This window comes from Bombina bombina, chromosome 7, assembly GCF_027579735.1.
Source record: "Bombina bombina isolate aBomBom1 chromosome 7, aBomBom1.pri, whole genome shotgun sequence".
NCBI classification, from domain to species: Eukaryota; Metazoa; Chordata; class Amphibia; order Anura; family Bombinatoridae; genus Bombina; species Bombina bombina.
The window spans coordinates 257,904,154-257,918,263 of record NC_069505.1 but is presented as its reverse complement, the minus strand read 5'-3'; the positions used below and the strand labels follow the sequence as shown (position 1 = coordinate 257,918,263).

General features: G+C 41.3%; 1 protein-coding gene across 1 annotated transcript in view; it reads right to left on the bottom strand.

Moving 5' to 3' along the window:
- EEFSEC (eukaryotic elongation factor, selenocysteine-tRNA specific) overlaps nt 1-14,110 on the bottom strand; it is a 439,817-nt gene that overhangs the window by 181,874 nt on the left and 243,833 nt on the right. Inside the window, exon 5 of the mRNA XM_053720714.1 lies at nt 13,088-13,717. Coding sequence (XP_053576689.1) covers nt 13,088-13,717 — 630 coding nt within the window. The remainder of the gene's footprint in view (nt 1-13,087; nt 13,718-14,110) is intronic.

The window sequence follows — 14,110 nt, the reverse complement described above, 5'->3', positions numbered from 1 at the left end:
TAATTGTGCTTTATACAAAAAAATCATAACCACCACAAAAAAGGGCGGGCCTCATGGACTCTTGCTAATATGAAAGAAATTAATTTATCAGGTAAGTTCTTACATAAATTATGTTTTCTTTCATGTAATTAGCAAGAGTCCATGAGCTAGTGACGTATGGGATAATGATTACCCAAGATGTGGATCTTTCCATGCAAGAGTCACTAGAGAGGGAGGGATAAAATAAAGACAGTCAATTCCTGCTGAAAATAATCCACACCCAAAATAAAGTTTAATGAAAAACATAAACAGAAGATTCAAACTGAAACCGCTGCCTGAAGTACTTTTCTACCAAAAACTGCTTCAGAAGAAGAAAATACATCAAAATGGTAGAATTTAGTAAAAGTATGCAAAGAGGACCAAGTTGCTGCTTTGCAAATCTGATCAATCGAAGCTTCATTCCTAAACGCCCAGGAAGTAGAAACTGACCTAGTAGAATGAGCTGTAATCCTTTGAGGCGGAGTTTTACCCGACTCAACATAGGCATGATGAATTAAAGATTTCAACCAAGATGCCAAAGAAATGGCAGAAGCTTTCTGGCCTTTTCTAGAACCGGAAAAGATAACAAATAGACTAGAAGTCTTTCGGAAAGACTTAGTAGCTTCAACATAATATTTCAAAGCTCTAACAACATCCAAAGAATGCAACGATTTCTCCTTAGAATTCTTAGGATTAGGACATAATGAAGGAACCACAATTTCTCTACTAATGTTGTTGGAATTCACAACTTTAGGTAAAAATTCAAAAGAAGTTCACAACACCGCCTTATCCTGATGAAAAATCAGAAAAGGAGACTCACAAGAAAGAGCAGATAATTCAGAGACTCTTCTGGCAGAAGAGATCGCCAAAAGGAACAAAACTTTCCAAGAAAGTAATTTAATGTCCAATGAATGCATAGGTTCCAACGGAGGAGCTTGAAGAGCCCCCAGAACCAAATTCAAACTCCAAGGAGGAGAAATTGACTTAATGACAGGTTTTATACGAACCAAAGCTTGTACAAAACAATGAATATCAGGAAGATTAGCAATCTTTCTGTGAAAAAGAACAGAAAGAGCAGAGATTTGTCCTTTCAAAGAACTTGCGGATAAACCTTTATCTAAACCATCCTGAAGAAACTGTAAAATTCTCGGAATTCTAAAAGAATGCCAAGAAAAATGATGAGAAAGACACCAAGAAATATAAGTCTTCCAGACTCTATAATATATCTCTCTGGATACAGATTTACGAGCCTGTAACATAGTATTAATCACAGAGTCAGAGAAACCTCTTTGACCAAGAATCAAGCGTTCAATCTCCATACCTTTAAATTTAAGGATTTGAGATCCTAATGGAAAAAAGGACCTTGCGACAGAAGGTCTGGTCTTAGCGGAAGAGTCCACGGATGGCAAGAGGCCATCCGGACAAGATCCGCATACCAAAACCTGTGAGGCCATGCGGGAGCTACCAGCAGAACAAACGAGCATTCCTTCAGAATCTTGGAGATTACTCTTGGAAGAAGAACTAGAGGCGGAAAGATATAGGCAGGATGATACTTCCAAGGAAGTGATAATGCATCCACTGCTTCCGCCTGAGGATCCCGGGATCTGGACAGATACCTGGGAAGTTTCTTGTTTAGATGAGACGCCATCAGATCTATTTCTGGAAGCTCCCACATTTGAACAATCTGAAGAAATACCTCTGGGTGAAGAGACCATTCGCCCGGATGCAACGTTTGGCGACTGAGATAATCCGCTTCCCAATTGTCTATACCTGGGATATGAACCGCAGAGAATAGACAGGAGCTGGATTCCGCCCAAACCAAAATTCGAGATACTTCTTTCATAGCCAGAGGACTGTGAGTCCCTCCTTGATGATTGATGTATGCCACAGTTGTGACATTGTCTGTCTGAAAACAAATGAACGATTCTCTCTTCAGAAGAGGCCAAGACTGAAGAGCTCTGAAAATTGCACGGAGTTCCAAAATATTGATCGGTAATCTCACCTCCTGAGATTCCCAAACTCCTTGTGCCGTCAGAGATCCCCACACAGCTCCCCAACCTGTGAGACTTGCATCTGTTGAAATTACAGTCCAGGTCGGAAGCACAAAAGAAGCCCCCTGAATTAAACGATGGTGATCTGTCCACCACGTTAGAGAGTGTCGTACAATCGGTTTTAAAGATATTAATTGAGATATCTTTGTGTAATCCTTGCACCATTGATTCAGCATACAGAGCTGAAGAGGTCGCATGTGAAAACGAGCAAAGGGGATCGCGTCCGATGCAGCAGTCATAAGACCTAGAATTTCCATGCATAAGGCTACCGAAGGGAATGATTGTGACTGAAGGTTTCGACAAGCTGAGATCAATTTTAGACGTCTCTTGTCTGTTAAAGACAGAGTCATGGACACTGAAGGTTACCCTTGTCTGAGGAATCAATGAACTTTTTGGTGAATTGATCCTCCAACCATGATCTTGAAGAAACAACACAAGTCAATTTGTATGAGATTCTGCTAAATGTAAAGACTGAGCAAGTACCAAGATATCGTCCAAATAAGGAAATACCACGATACCCTGTTCTCTGATTACAGACAGAAGGGCACCGAGAACCTTTGTAAAAATTCTTGGAGCTGTAGCTAGGCCAAACGGCAGAGCCAAAAAACATAATTTATGCTTACCTGATAAATTCCTTTCTTCTGTTGTGTGATCAGTCCACGGGTCATCATTACTTCTGGGATATAACTCCTCCCCAACAGGAAATGCAAGAGGATTCACCCAGCAGAGCTGCATATAGCTCCTCCCCTCTACGTCAGTCCCAGTCATTCGACCAAGAATCAACGAGAAAGGAGTAACCAAGGGTGAAGTGGTGACTGGAGTATAATTTAAAAAATATTTACCTGCCTTAAAACAGGGCGGGCCGTGGACTGATCACACAACAGAAGAAAGGAATTTATCAGGTAAGCATAAATTATGTTTTCTTCTGTTATGTGTGATCAGTCCACGGGTCATCATTACTTCTGGGATACCAATACCAAAGCAAAAGTACACGGATGACGGGAGGGATAGGCAGGCTCATTATACAGAAGGAACCACTGCCTGAAGAACCTTTCTCCCAAAAATAGCCTCCGAAGAAGCAAAAGTGTCAAATTTGTAAAATTTGGAAAAAGTATGAAGCGAAGACCAAGTTGCAGCCTTGCAAATCTGTTCAACAGAGGCCTCATTCTTAAAGGCCCAAGTGGAAGCCACAGCTCTAGTGGAGTGGGCTGTAATTCTTTCAGGAGGCTGCTGTCCAGCAGTCTCATAGGCTAAACGTATTATGCTACGAAGCCAAAAAGAGAGAGAGGTAGCAGAAGCTTTTTGACCTCTCCTCTGTCCAGAATAAACGACAAACAGGGAAGAAGTTTGGCGAAAATCTTTAGTTGCCTGCAAGTAGAACTTGAGGGCACGAACTACATCCAGATTGTGTAGAAGACGTTCCTTCTTTGAAGAAGGATTTGGACACAAGGATGGAACAACAATCTCTTGATTGATATTCCTGTTAGTGACTACCTTAGGTAAGAACCCAGGTTTAGTACGCAGAACTACCTTGTCTGAGTGAAAAATCAGATAAGGAGAATCACAATGTAAGGCTGATAACTCAGAGACTCTTCGAGCCGAGGAAATAGCCATTAAAAACAGAACTTTCCAAGATAACAATTTTATATCAATGGAATGAAGGGGTTCAAACGGAACACCTTGTAAAACGTTAAGAACTAAGTTTAAACTCCATGGCGGAGCAACAGCTTTAAACACAGGCTTGATCCTAGCTAAAGCCTGACAAAAAGCCTGGACGTCTGGATTTTCTGACAGACGCCTGTGTAACAAGATGGACAGAGCTGAAATCTGTCCCTTTAATGAACTAGCTGATAAACCCTTTTCTAAACCTTCTTGTAGAAAAGACAATATCCTAGCGATCCTAACCTTACTCCAGGAGTAACCTTTGGATTCGCACCAGTATAGGTATTTACGCCATATTTTATGGTAAATCCTTCTGGTAACAGGCTTCCTAGCCTGTATCAGGGTATCAATAACCGACTCAGAAAAACCACGTTTTGATAAAATCAAGCGTTCAATTTCCAAGCAGTCAGCTTCAGAGAAGTTAGATTTTGATGTTTGAATGGACCCTGTATCAGAAGGTCCTGTCTTAGAGGTAGAGACCAAGGCGGACAGGATGACATGTCCACTAGATCTGCATACCAAGTCCTGCGTGGCCATGCAGGCGCTATTAGAATCACTGATGCTCTCTCCTGTTTGATTTTGGCAATCAATCGAGGAAGCAGCGGGAAGGGTGGAAACACATAAGCCATCCCGAAGTTCCAAGGTGCTGTCAAAGCATCTATCAGAACCGCTCCCGGATCCCTGGATCTGGACCCGTAGTGAGGAAGTTTGGCGTTCTGGCGAGACGCCATGAGATCTATCTCTGGTTTGCCCCAACGTCGAAGTATTTGGGCAAAGACCTCCGGATGAAGTTCCCACTCCCCCGGATGAAAGGTCTGGCGACTCAAGAAATCCGCCTCCCAGTTCTCCACTCCCGGGATGTGGATTGCTGACAGGTGGCAAGAGTGAGACTCTGCCCAGCGAATTATCTTTGATACTTCCATCATTGCTAGGGAGCTTCTTGTCCCTCCCTGATGGTTGATGTAAGCTACAGTCGTGATGTTGTCCGACTGAAACCTGATGAACCCCCGAGTTGTTAATTGGGGCCAAGCCAGAAGGGCATTGAGAACTGCTCTCAATTCCAGAATGTTTATTGGAAGGAGACTCTCCTCCTGATTCCATAGTCCCTGAGCCTTCAGAGAATTCCAGACAGCGCCCCAACCTAGTAGGCTGGCGTCTGTTGTTACAATTGTCCAGTCTGGCCTGCTGAATGGCATCCCCCTGGACAGGTGTGGCCGATAAAGCCACCATAGAAGAGAATTTCTGGTCTCTTGATTCAGATTCAGAGTAGGGGACAAATCTGAGTAATCCCCATTCCACTGACTTAGCATGCACAATTGCAGCGGTCTGAGGTGTAGGCGTGCAAAAGGTACTATGTCCATTGCCGCTACCATTAAGCCGATCACCTCCATGCATTGAGCTACTGACGGGTGTTGAATGGAATGAAGGACACGGCATGCATTTTGAAGCTTTGTTAACCTGTCTTCTGTCAGGTAAATCTTCATTTCTACAGAATCTATAAGAGTCCCCAAGAATGGAACTCTTGTGAGAGGAAAAAGAGAACTCTTCTTTTCGTTCACTTTCCATCCATGCGACCTTAGAAATGCCAGAACTAACTCTGTATGAGACTTGGCAGTCTGAAAGCTTGAAGCTTGTATTAGAATGTCGTCTAGGTACGGAGCTACCGAAATCCCTCGCGGTCTTAGTACCGCCAGAAGGGCACCCAGAACCTTTGTGAAGATTCTTGGAGCCGTAGCCAATCCGAATGGAAGAGCTACAAACTGGTAGTGCCTGTCTAAGAAGGCAAACCTTAGATACCGGTGATGATCTTTGTGGATCGGTATGTGAAGGTAAGCATCTTTTAAATCCACTGTGGTCATGTACTGACCCTTTTGGATCATGGGTAAGATTGTCCGAATAGTTTCCATTTTGAAGGATGGAACTCTTAGGAATTTGTTTAGAATCTTTAAATCTAAGATTGGCCTGAAAGTTCCCTCTTTTTTGGGAACCACAAACAGGTTTGAGTAGAACCCTTGTCCTTGTTCCGACCGCGGAACCGGATGGATCACTCCCATTAATAACAGATCTTGTACACAGCGTAGAAACGCCTCTTTCTTTATCTGGTTTGTTGACAACCTTGACAGATGAAATCTCCCTCCTGGGGGAGATAATTTGAAGTCTAGAAGGTATCCCTGAGATATGATCTCTAGTGCCCAGGGATCCTGAACATCTCTTGCCCAGGCCTGGGCGAAGAGAGAAAGTCTGCCCCCCACTAGATCCGGTCCCGGATCGGGGGCTTTCGATTCATGCTGTCTTTGGGGCAGCAGCAGGTTTCCTGGCCTGCTTGCTCTTGTTCCAGGACTGGTTAGGCTTCCAGCCTTGCCTGTAACGAGCAACAGCTCCCTCCTGTTTTGGTGCAGTGGAGGTTGATGCTGCTCCTGTTTTGAAATTCCGAAAGGGACGAAAATTAGACTGTCTAGCCTTAGCTTTGGCTTTGTCTTGAGGTAGGGCGTGGCCCTTACCTCCTGTAATGTCAGCGATAATTTCTTTCAAACCGGGCCCAAATAAAGACTGCCCCTTGAAAGGTATATTAAGTAATTTGGACTTAGAAGTAACATCGGCTGACCAGGATTTTAGCCACAGCGCCCTACGTGCCTGTATGGCGAATCCTGAGTTCTTAGCCGTAAGTTTGGTTAAATGTACTACGGCCTCCGAAATGAAAGAATTAGCTAGTTTAAGGACTCTAAGCCTGTCCGTAATGTCGTCTAGCGTAGATGAACTAAGGTTCTCTTCCAGAGACTCAATCCAAAATGCTGCCGCAGCCGTAATCGGCGCGATACATGCAAGGGGTTGCAATATAAAACCTTGTTGAACAAACATTTTCTTAAGGTAACCCTCTAATTTTTTATCCATTGGATCTGAAAAAGCACAGCTATCCTCCACCGGGATAGTGGTACGCTTAGCTAAAGTAGAAACTGCTCCCTCCACCTTAGGGACCGTTTGCCATAAGTCCCGAGTGGTGGCGTCTATTGGAAACATCTTTCTAAATATTGGAGGGGGTGAGAACGGCACACCGGGTCTATCCCACTCCTTAGTAACAATTTCATTTAGTCTCTTAGGTATAGGAAAAACGTCAGTACTCGCCGGTACCGCAAAGTATTTATCCAACCTACACAGTTTCTCTGGTATTGCAACGGTGTTACAATCATTAAGAGCTGCTAAGACCTCCCCTAGTAATACACGGAGGTTTTCCAATTTAAATTTAAAATTTGAAATATCTGAATCCAATCTGTTTGGATCAGAACCGTCACCCACAGAATGAAGCTCTCCGTCCTCATGCTCTGCGAGCTGTGACGCAGTATCAGACATGGCCCTAGTATTGTCAGCGCACTCTGTTCTCACCCCAGAGTGATCACGCTTGCCTCTTAGTTCTGGTAATTTAGACAAAACTTCAGTCATAACAGTAGCCATATCTTGTAATGTTATCTGTAATGGCCGCCCAGATGTACTAGGCGCCATAATATCACGCACCTCCCGGGCGGGAGATGCAGGTACTGCCGCGTGAGGCGAGTTAGTCGGCATAACTCTCCCCTCGCTGTTTGGTGAAATTTGTTCACATTGTACAGATTGACTTTTATTTAAAGTAGCATCAATACAGTTAGTACATAAATTTCTATTGGGCTCCACCTTGGCATTGGAACAAATGACACAGATATCTTCCTCTGAGTCAGACATGTTTAACACACTAGCAAAAAAACTTACAACTTGGTTATAATCTTTTTTAGCAAAAACGTACTGTGCCTCAAAGAGGTACTAAACGATTAAATGACAGTTGAAATAATGAACTGAAAAACAGTTATAGCATCAAACTTTAAAACAACACAACTTTTAGCAAAGGTTTGTTCCCATTAGTAAAATAACAATAATTAAATTTGACATAAAAAATACAAAGCAACGATTTTATTCACAGTCACTATAAGAATTCTCACAGCTCTGCTGAGAGAATTTACCTCCCTTCAAAGAAGTTTGAAGACCCCTGAGATCTGTCAGAGATGAACCGGATCATGCAGAAAATATAAAAGTAACTGACTGGAATTTTTTGATGCGTAGCAAAGAGCGCCAAAAACGGCCCCTCCCTCTCCCACACAGCAGTGAAGAGAAACGAAACTGTCACAAATAAAAGCAAAAAAGGCTGCCAAGTGGAAAATAATGCCCAAATATTTATTCACACAGTACCTCAGCAATGTAAACGATTCTACATTCCAGCAAAAACGTTTAACATGATAAATAGTTATTAAAAGGATTAGTGACCTTTAACAGAGTAGTTCCGGTGAAATACCATCCCCAGAATACTGAAGTGTATACATACATGTCATTTTAACGGTATGGCAGGATTTTCTCATCAATTCCATTCAGAAAATAAAAACTGCTACATACCTCAATGCAGATTCATCTGCCCGCTGTCCCCTGATCTGAAGCCTTTACCTCCCTCAGATGGCCGAGAACAGCAATATGATCTTAACAACTCCGGTTAAAATCATAGTAAAAAACTCTGGCAGATTCTTCCTCAAACTCTGCCAGAGAAGTAATAACACGCTCCGGTGCTATTGTAAAATAACAAACTTTTGATTGAAGTCATAAAAACTAAGTATAATCACCATAGTCCTCTCACACATCCTATCTAGTCGTTGGGTGCAAGAGAATGACTGGGACTGACGTAGAGGGGAGGAGCTATATGCAGCTCTGCTGGGTGAATCCTCTTGCATTTCCTGTTGGGGAGGAGTTATATCCCAGAAGTAATGATGACCCGTGGACTGATCACACATAACAGAAGAAACTGGTAATGCTTGTCCAGAAAAGAGAATCTCAGGAACTGATAATGATCTGGATGAATCGGAATATGCAGATATGCATCCTGTAAATCTATTGTGGACATATAATGCCCTTGCTGAACAAAAGGCAAGATAGTCCTTACAGTTACCATTTTGAACGTTGGTATCCTTACATAACGATTCAATATTTTTAGATCCAGAACTGGTCTGAAGGAATTCTCCTTCTTTGGTACAATGAAGAGATTTGAATAAAACCCCATCCCCTGTTCCAGAACTGGAACTGGCATAATTACTCCAGCCAACTCTAGATCTGAAACACAATTCTGAAATGCTTGAGCTTTCACTGGATTTACTGGGACACGGGAAAGAAAAAATCTCTTTGCAGGAGGTCTCATCTTGAAACCAATTCTGTACCCTTCTGAAACAATGTTCTGAATCCAAAGATTGTGAACAGAATTGATCCAAATTTCTTTGAAAAAACATAACCTGCCCCCTACCAGCTGAGCTGGAATGAGGGCCGCACCTTCATGTGGACTTAGAAGCTGGCTTTGCCTTTCTAGAAGGCTTGGATTTATTCCAGACTGGAGATGGTTTCCAAACTGAAACTGCTCCTGAGGATGAAGGATCAGGCTTTTGTTCTTTGTTGAAACGAAAGGAACGAAAACGATTATTAGCCCTGTTCTTACCCTTAGATTTTTTATCCTGTGGTAAAAAAGTTCCTTTCCCACCAGTAACAGTTGAGATAATAGAATCCAACTGAGAACCAAATAATTTGTTACCCTGTAAAGAAATGGAAAGTAGAGTTGATTTAGAAGCCATATCAGCATTCCAAGTTTTAAGCCATAAAGCTCTTCTAGCTAAAATAGCTAGAGACATAAACCTGACATCAACTCTGATAATATAAAAAATGGCATCACAGATAAAATTATTAGCATGTTGAAGAAGAATAATATTATGAGAATCATGATCTGTTACTTGTTGTGCTAAAGTTTCCAACCAAAAAGTTGAAGCTGCAGCAACATCAGCCAATGATATAGCAGGTCTAAGAAGATTACCTGAACACAGATAAGCTTTTCTTAGAAAGGATTCAATTTTCCTATCTAAAGGATCCTTAAACGATGTACCATCTGATGTAGGAATAGTAGTACGTTTAGCAAGGGTAGAAATAGCCCCATCAACTTTAGGGATTTTGTCCCAAAATTCTAATCTGTCAGACGGCACAGGATATAATTGCTTAAAACGTTTAGAAGGAGTAAATGAATTACCCAATTTATCCCATTCTCTGGAAATTACTTCAGAAATAGCATTAGGAACAGGAAAAACTTCTGGAATAACCACAGGAGATTTAAATACCTTATCTAAACGTTTAGAATTAGTATCAAGAGGACCAGAATCCTCAATTTCTAAAGCAATTAGTACTTCTTTAAGTAAAGAACGAATAAATTCCATTTTAAATAAATATGAAGATTTATCAGCATCAATCTCTGAGACAGAATCCTCTGAACCAGAAGAGTCATCGGAATCAGAATGATGATGTTCATTTAAAAATTCATCTGTAGAAAGAGAAGTTTTAAAAGATTTTTTATGTTTACTAGAAGGAGGAATAACAGACATAGCCTTCTTGATGGATTCAGAAACAAAATCTCTTATGTTATCAGGAACATTCTGAACCTTAGATGTTGACGGAACTGCAACAGGCAATGGTACATTACTAAAGGAAATATTATCTGCATTAACAAGTTTGTCATGACAATTAATACAAACAACAGCTGGAGGAATAGCTACCAAAAGTTTACAGCAGATACACTTAGCTTTGGTAGTTCCAGCACTAGACAGCGATTTTCCTTAAGTATCTTCTGACTCAGATGCAACGTGAGACATCTTGCAATATGTAAGAGAAAAAACAACATATAAAGCAAAATTGATCAAATTCCTTAAATGACAGTTTCAGGAATGGGAAAAAATGCCAATAAACAAGCTTCTAGCAACCAGAAGAAAAGAAAATTTGAGACTGAAATAATGTGGAGACAAAAGCGACGCCCATATTTTTTAGCGCCAAATAAGACGCCCACATTATTTGGCGCCTAAATGCTTTTTGGCGCCAAAAATGACGCCACATCCGGAACGCCGACATCTTTGGCGCAAAAGGACGCCAAAAATGACGCAACTTCCGGCGACACGTATGACGCCGGAAACAGAAAAGATTTTTTGCGCCAAAAAAGTCCGCGCCAAGAATGACGCAATAAAATGAAGCATTTTCAGCCCCCGCGAGCCTAACAGCCCACAGGGGAAAAAAAAGTCAAATTTTTAAGGTAAGAAAAAATGATTGATTCAAATGCATTATCCCAAATATGAAACTGACTGTCTGAAAATAAGGAAAGTTGAACATTCTGAGTCAAGGCAAATAAATGTTTGAATACATATATTTAGAACTTTATAAACAAAGTGCCCAACCATAGCTTAGAGTGTCACAGAAAATAAGACTTACTTACCCCAGGACACTCATCTACATGTTTGTAGAAAGCCAAACCAGTACTGAAACGAAAATCAGCAGAGGTAATGGTATATATATATAAGAGTATATCGTCGATCTGAAAAGGGAGGTAAGAGATGAATCTCTACGACCGATAACAGAGAACCTATGAAATAGACCCCGTAGAAGGAGATCACTGCATTCAAATAGGCAATACTCTCCTCACATCCCTCTGACATTCACTGCACGCTGAGAGGAAAACCGGGCTCCAACCTGCTGCGGAGCGCATATCAACGTAGAATCTAGCACAAACTTACTTCACCACCTCCATAGGAGGCAAAGTTTGTAAAACTGAATTGTGGGTGTGGTGAGGGGTGTATTTATAGGCATTTTGAGGTTTGGGAAACTTTGCCCCTCCTGGTAGGAATGTATATCCCATACGTCACTAGCTCATGGACTCTTGCTAATTACATGAAAGAAATATTATTTTATCCAATTGTTATTTACTGTTTAAGGAACCTTTTAACTATGAAGGAAAAAAGTGATTAGAAAGTAGAAAATGTAAACAGTTTTGTTATAAGGATGTAACATTAGGGTTTATCTTCAACTAAATACCCTGATATGAACTACAGTACAGTATGGCGGCCATCTTTGGTAATGGCAGCTGTCTACCAGTAAGTAAATTGTATGTATTTTACTTTTTTTTACTTTATTTATGTTTTTACCTTTCTCTGCAGTGTAGTGGTCCCCTTGCCACAAACGATATATAGGGTGCCCACACCCCCTAATTCCAGCCCTTTTCCGTAGTGCAGCACCTCCTCATCGCTCCCTCTCCCTTCATTTTCTTTTCTGCAGCCAGGGGACCTCCCACTCCCTCCCCCTCCGCTGCTGAGCTGCTCACCCGCCTCCCACCTTCCCTCCAACACCAACGCAGATCTTCACAGACAGTGAAGCCAGTCTGTCTTCATATGGTAACGGATTACCGATCGTGCTGCGTTACCATATGAAGGCAGATGCTGGAAGCCCAGGAAAATGACAACCGAGACTGCTTGGGCTTCCAGCACTATGGACGTAGATCTATGTTATGCGGTACTATGGGCTATGTACCGCATAGATCTACGTCCAATTGGCCAAAAGGGTTAAACAACTTTCCAAATTACTTCTATTATCAAATGAACTTTGTTCTCAGTAATGCACCACTGGGAGACAGTTAAGCAAGTAGGATGAGCCAATGACAAAAGTCACCAATTACCAGCTAGCTCCCAGCTGGACAAAGGATATCAAGAGAACAAAGCAAATTGGAAAGTTGTGTAAAACTGCATGTGAATCGTTTAAAAGTCCTATTAAAAGTTTAATTTTGACTTTTCTGTCGCTGTCTGCATTAGAAATTATTCACAGAATCAGAACAGATCTGCAGCACAATAAATGTTACTTTGTTTGCTGCAGCAAGTAAGGGACATATATATCCTGCATGTAACAACCAATCACTGTGCAGCATGTAAGGATTCTGCATTTTGCCGAATGCACTCCAACCTCTCTGGGGAAGTGGAAACTCTACAATACCCAAAGTTAAATTACAGGAAAAGCAGGCAAATTATATAATGATACTGTATTGCACAGTTGTGTAATTATACATAATGAAACATTTTATAAGGAATAACATTTTACATTTAATGTATAACATTTAAGTGCACCAATAACCTTTAAATATTCTTTTTCTTTAGTTAAAGGGACATGAAACACAACATTTTTCTTTTATGATTCAGATAAAAAATAAAATTTTAAACAACTTTCCAAATTACTTGTATTAGCAATTGTGCTTAATTCTCTTGGTATCCTTTATTGAATGAGCAGTAATGCACTACTGGGAGCTAGCTGATCAAATTGGTTGCCAATGATAAGAGATATAAATGTGCATCCGCCAATTAGCAGCTAGCTCCCAGCTCCTGAGCCTATTTATGTATGCTTTTCAACTAAGGACAACAAAGCAAATTAGATAATAGAACATTCAATTTTAAACCAAATCAATGTGTGCCAGTGGGGAGGGTGGAGCAGATCACTTTAGGACTTACCCTCTCTGCTTGTCCTTCTTTGTGCTTCATCTTGAATACCTTCAGCTTGGGAAGGAAAGTCTCTGGATAGTTTTTCTCTTCCATCCCTTCCAGTAATTCCCCATGGAACGCGAGCCGGCAGGTGTTGGAATGGATGTCTGTGTCCAGTTTGGAACCAATAATAAGGCACAGCTTGGGACAGGTTACTGGCCTCTCAAACTCCAGCAGTGCCCATTGTTGCTTGGGTAAGTTTTCATCTTCCTTTTTTACCGGATCAGAGGTCACAGAATCTTTGGTTAGGTAGCAATCTTGGTACTGATACTCCTTGCTAAAATCAAACGTATTTGGAGGCAATTCTTGGGGTTCACTATCTGGTGAGAGGCTAAAAAACATCACTTTTCCCATGACCGTTTCGTGGCCAACTGTGATGTGGAACTTGGACTTGGTGTTAAGTGCGCCTTTAAAATACAGGATTTTATGGACAGATATTACAGCTGCGTGTATGGTGTGCAGCGACTCAGGCGTACAGACCAGTCCCCTCTCCAGGAGCTTGGGATCAAACTGGGTGACACAGATGCCCAAACGATCTCCTTGCACTGCGCGGCTAATGGGCTTGTGAAACATCTGCATGCTCTTCACCTTCTTGGTAACCTGAGAAAGAATAGACGAGAGTTATATAAACACTCAATGCACGGAATCAAAGTCTACAATATGCATTAAAGGGACACTAAACAGATTGCAACTACACTTTTCCTGCAGCCTCACAATAGATTAAAGGGACATGAAACCCAAATGTTTTCTTTCATGATTCAGAGGGAGCATGCAATTTTTAACAATTTTCCAATTAACTTCTTTTATTTAATTTGTTCTATTGGTATCCTTTGTTGAAAAGCATACCTAGGTAGGCTCAGGAGCTGCACACATATGCCTCATGTTTTTGTCTCACCCATGTGGCATTGCTGTTTCTTCAACAAAGTATACCAAGAGAATAAAGCAAATTAGATAATAGATGTAAATTCGAAAAGGGTTTAAAATTGTATTCTC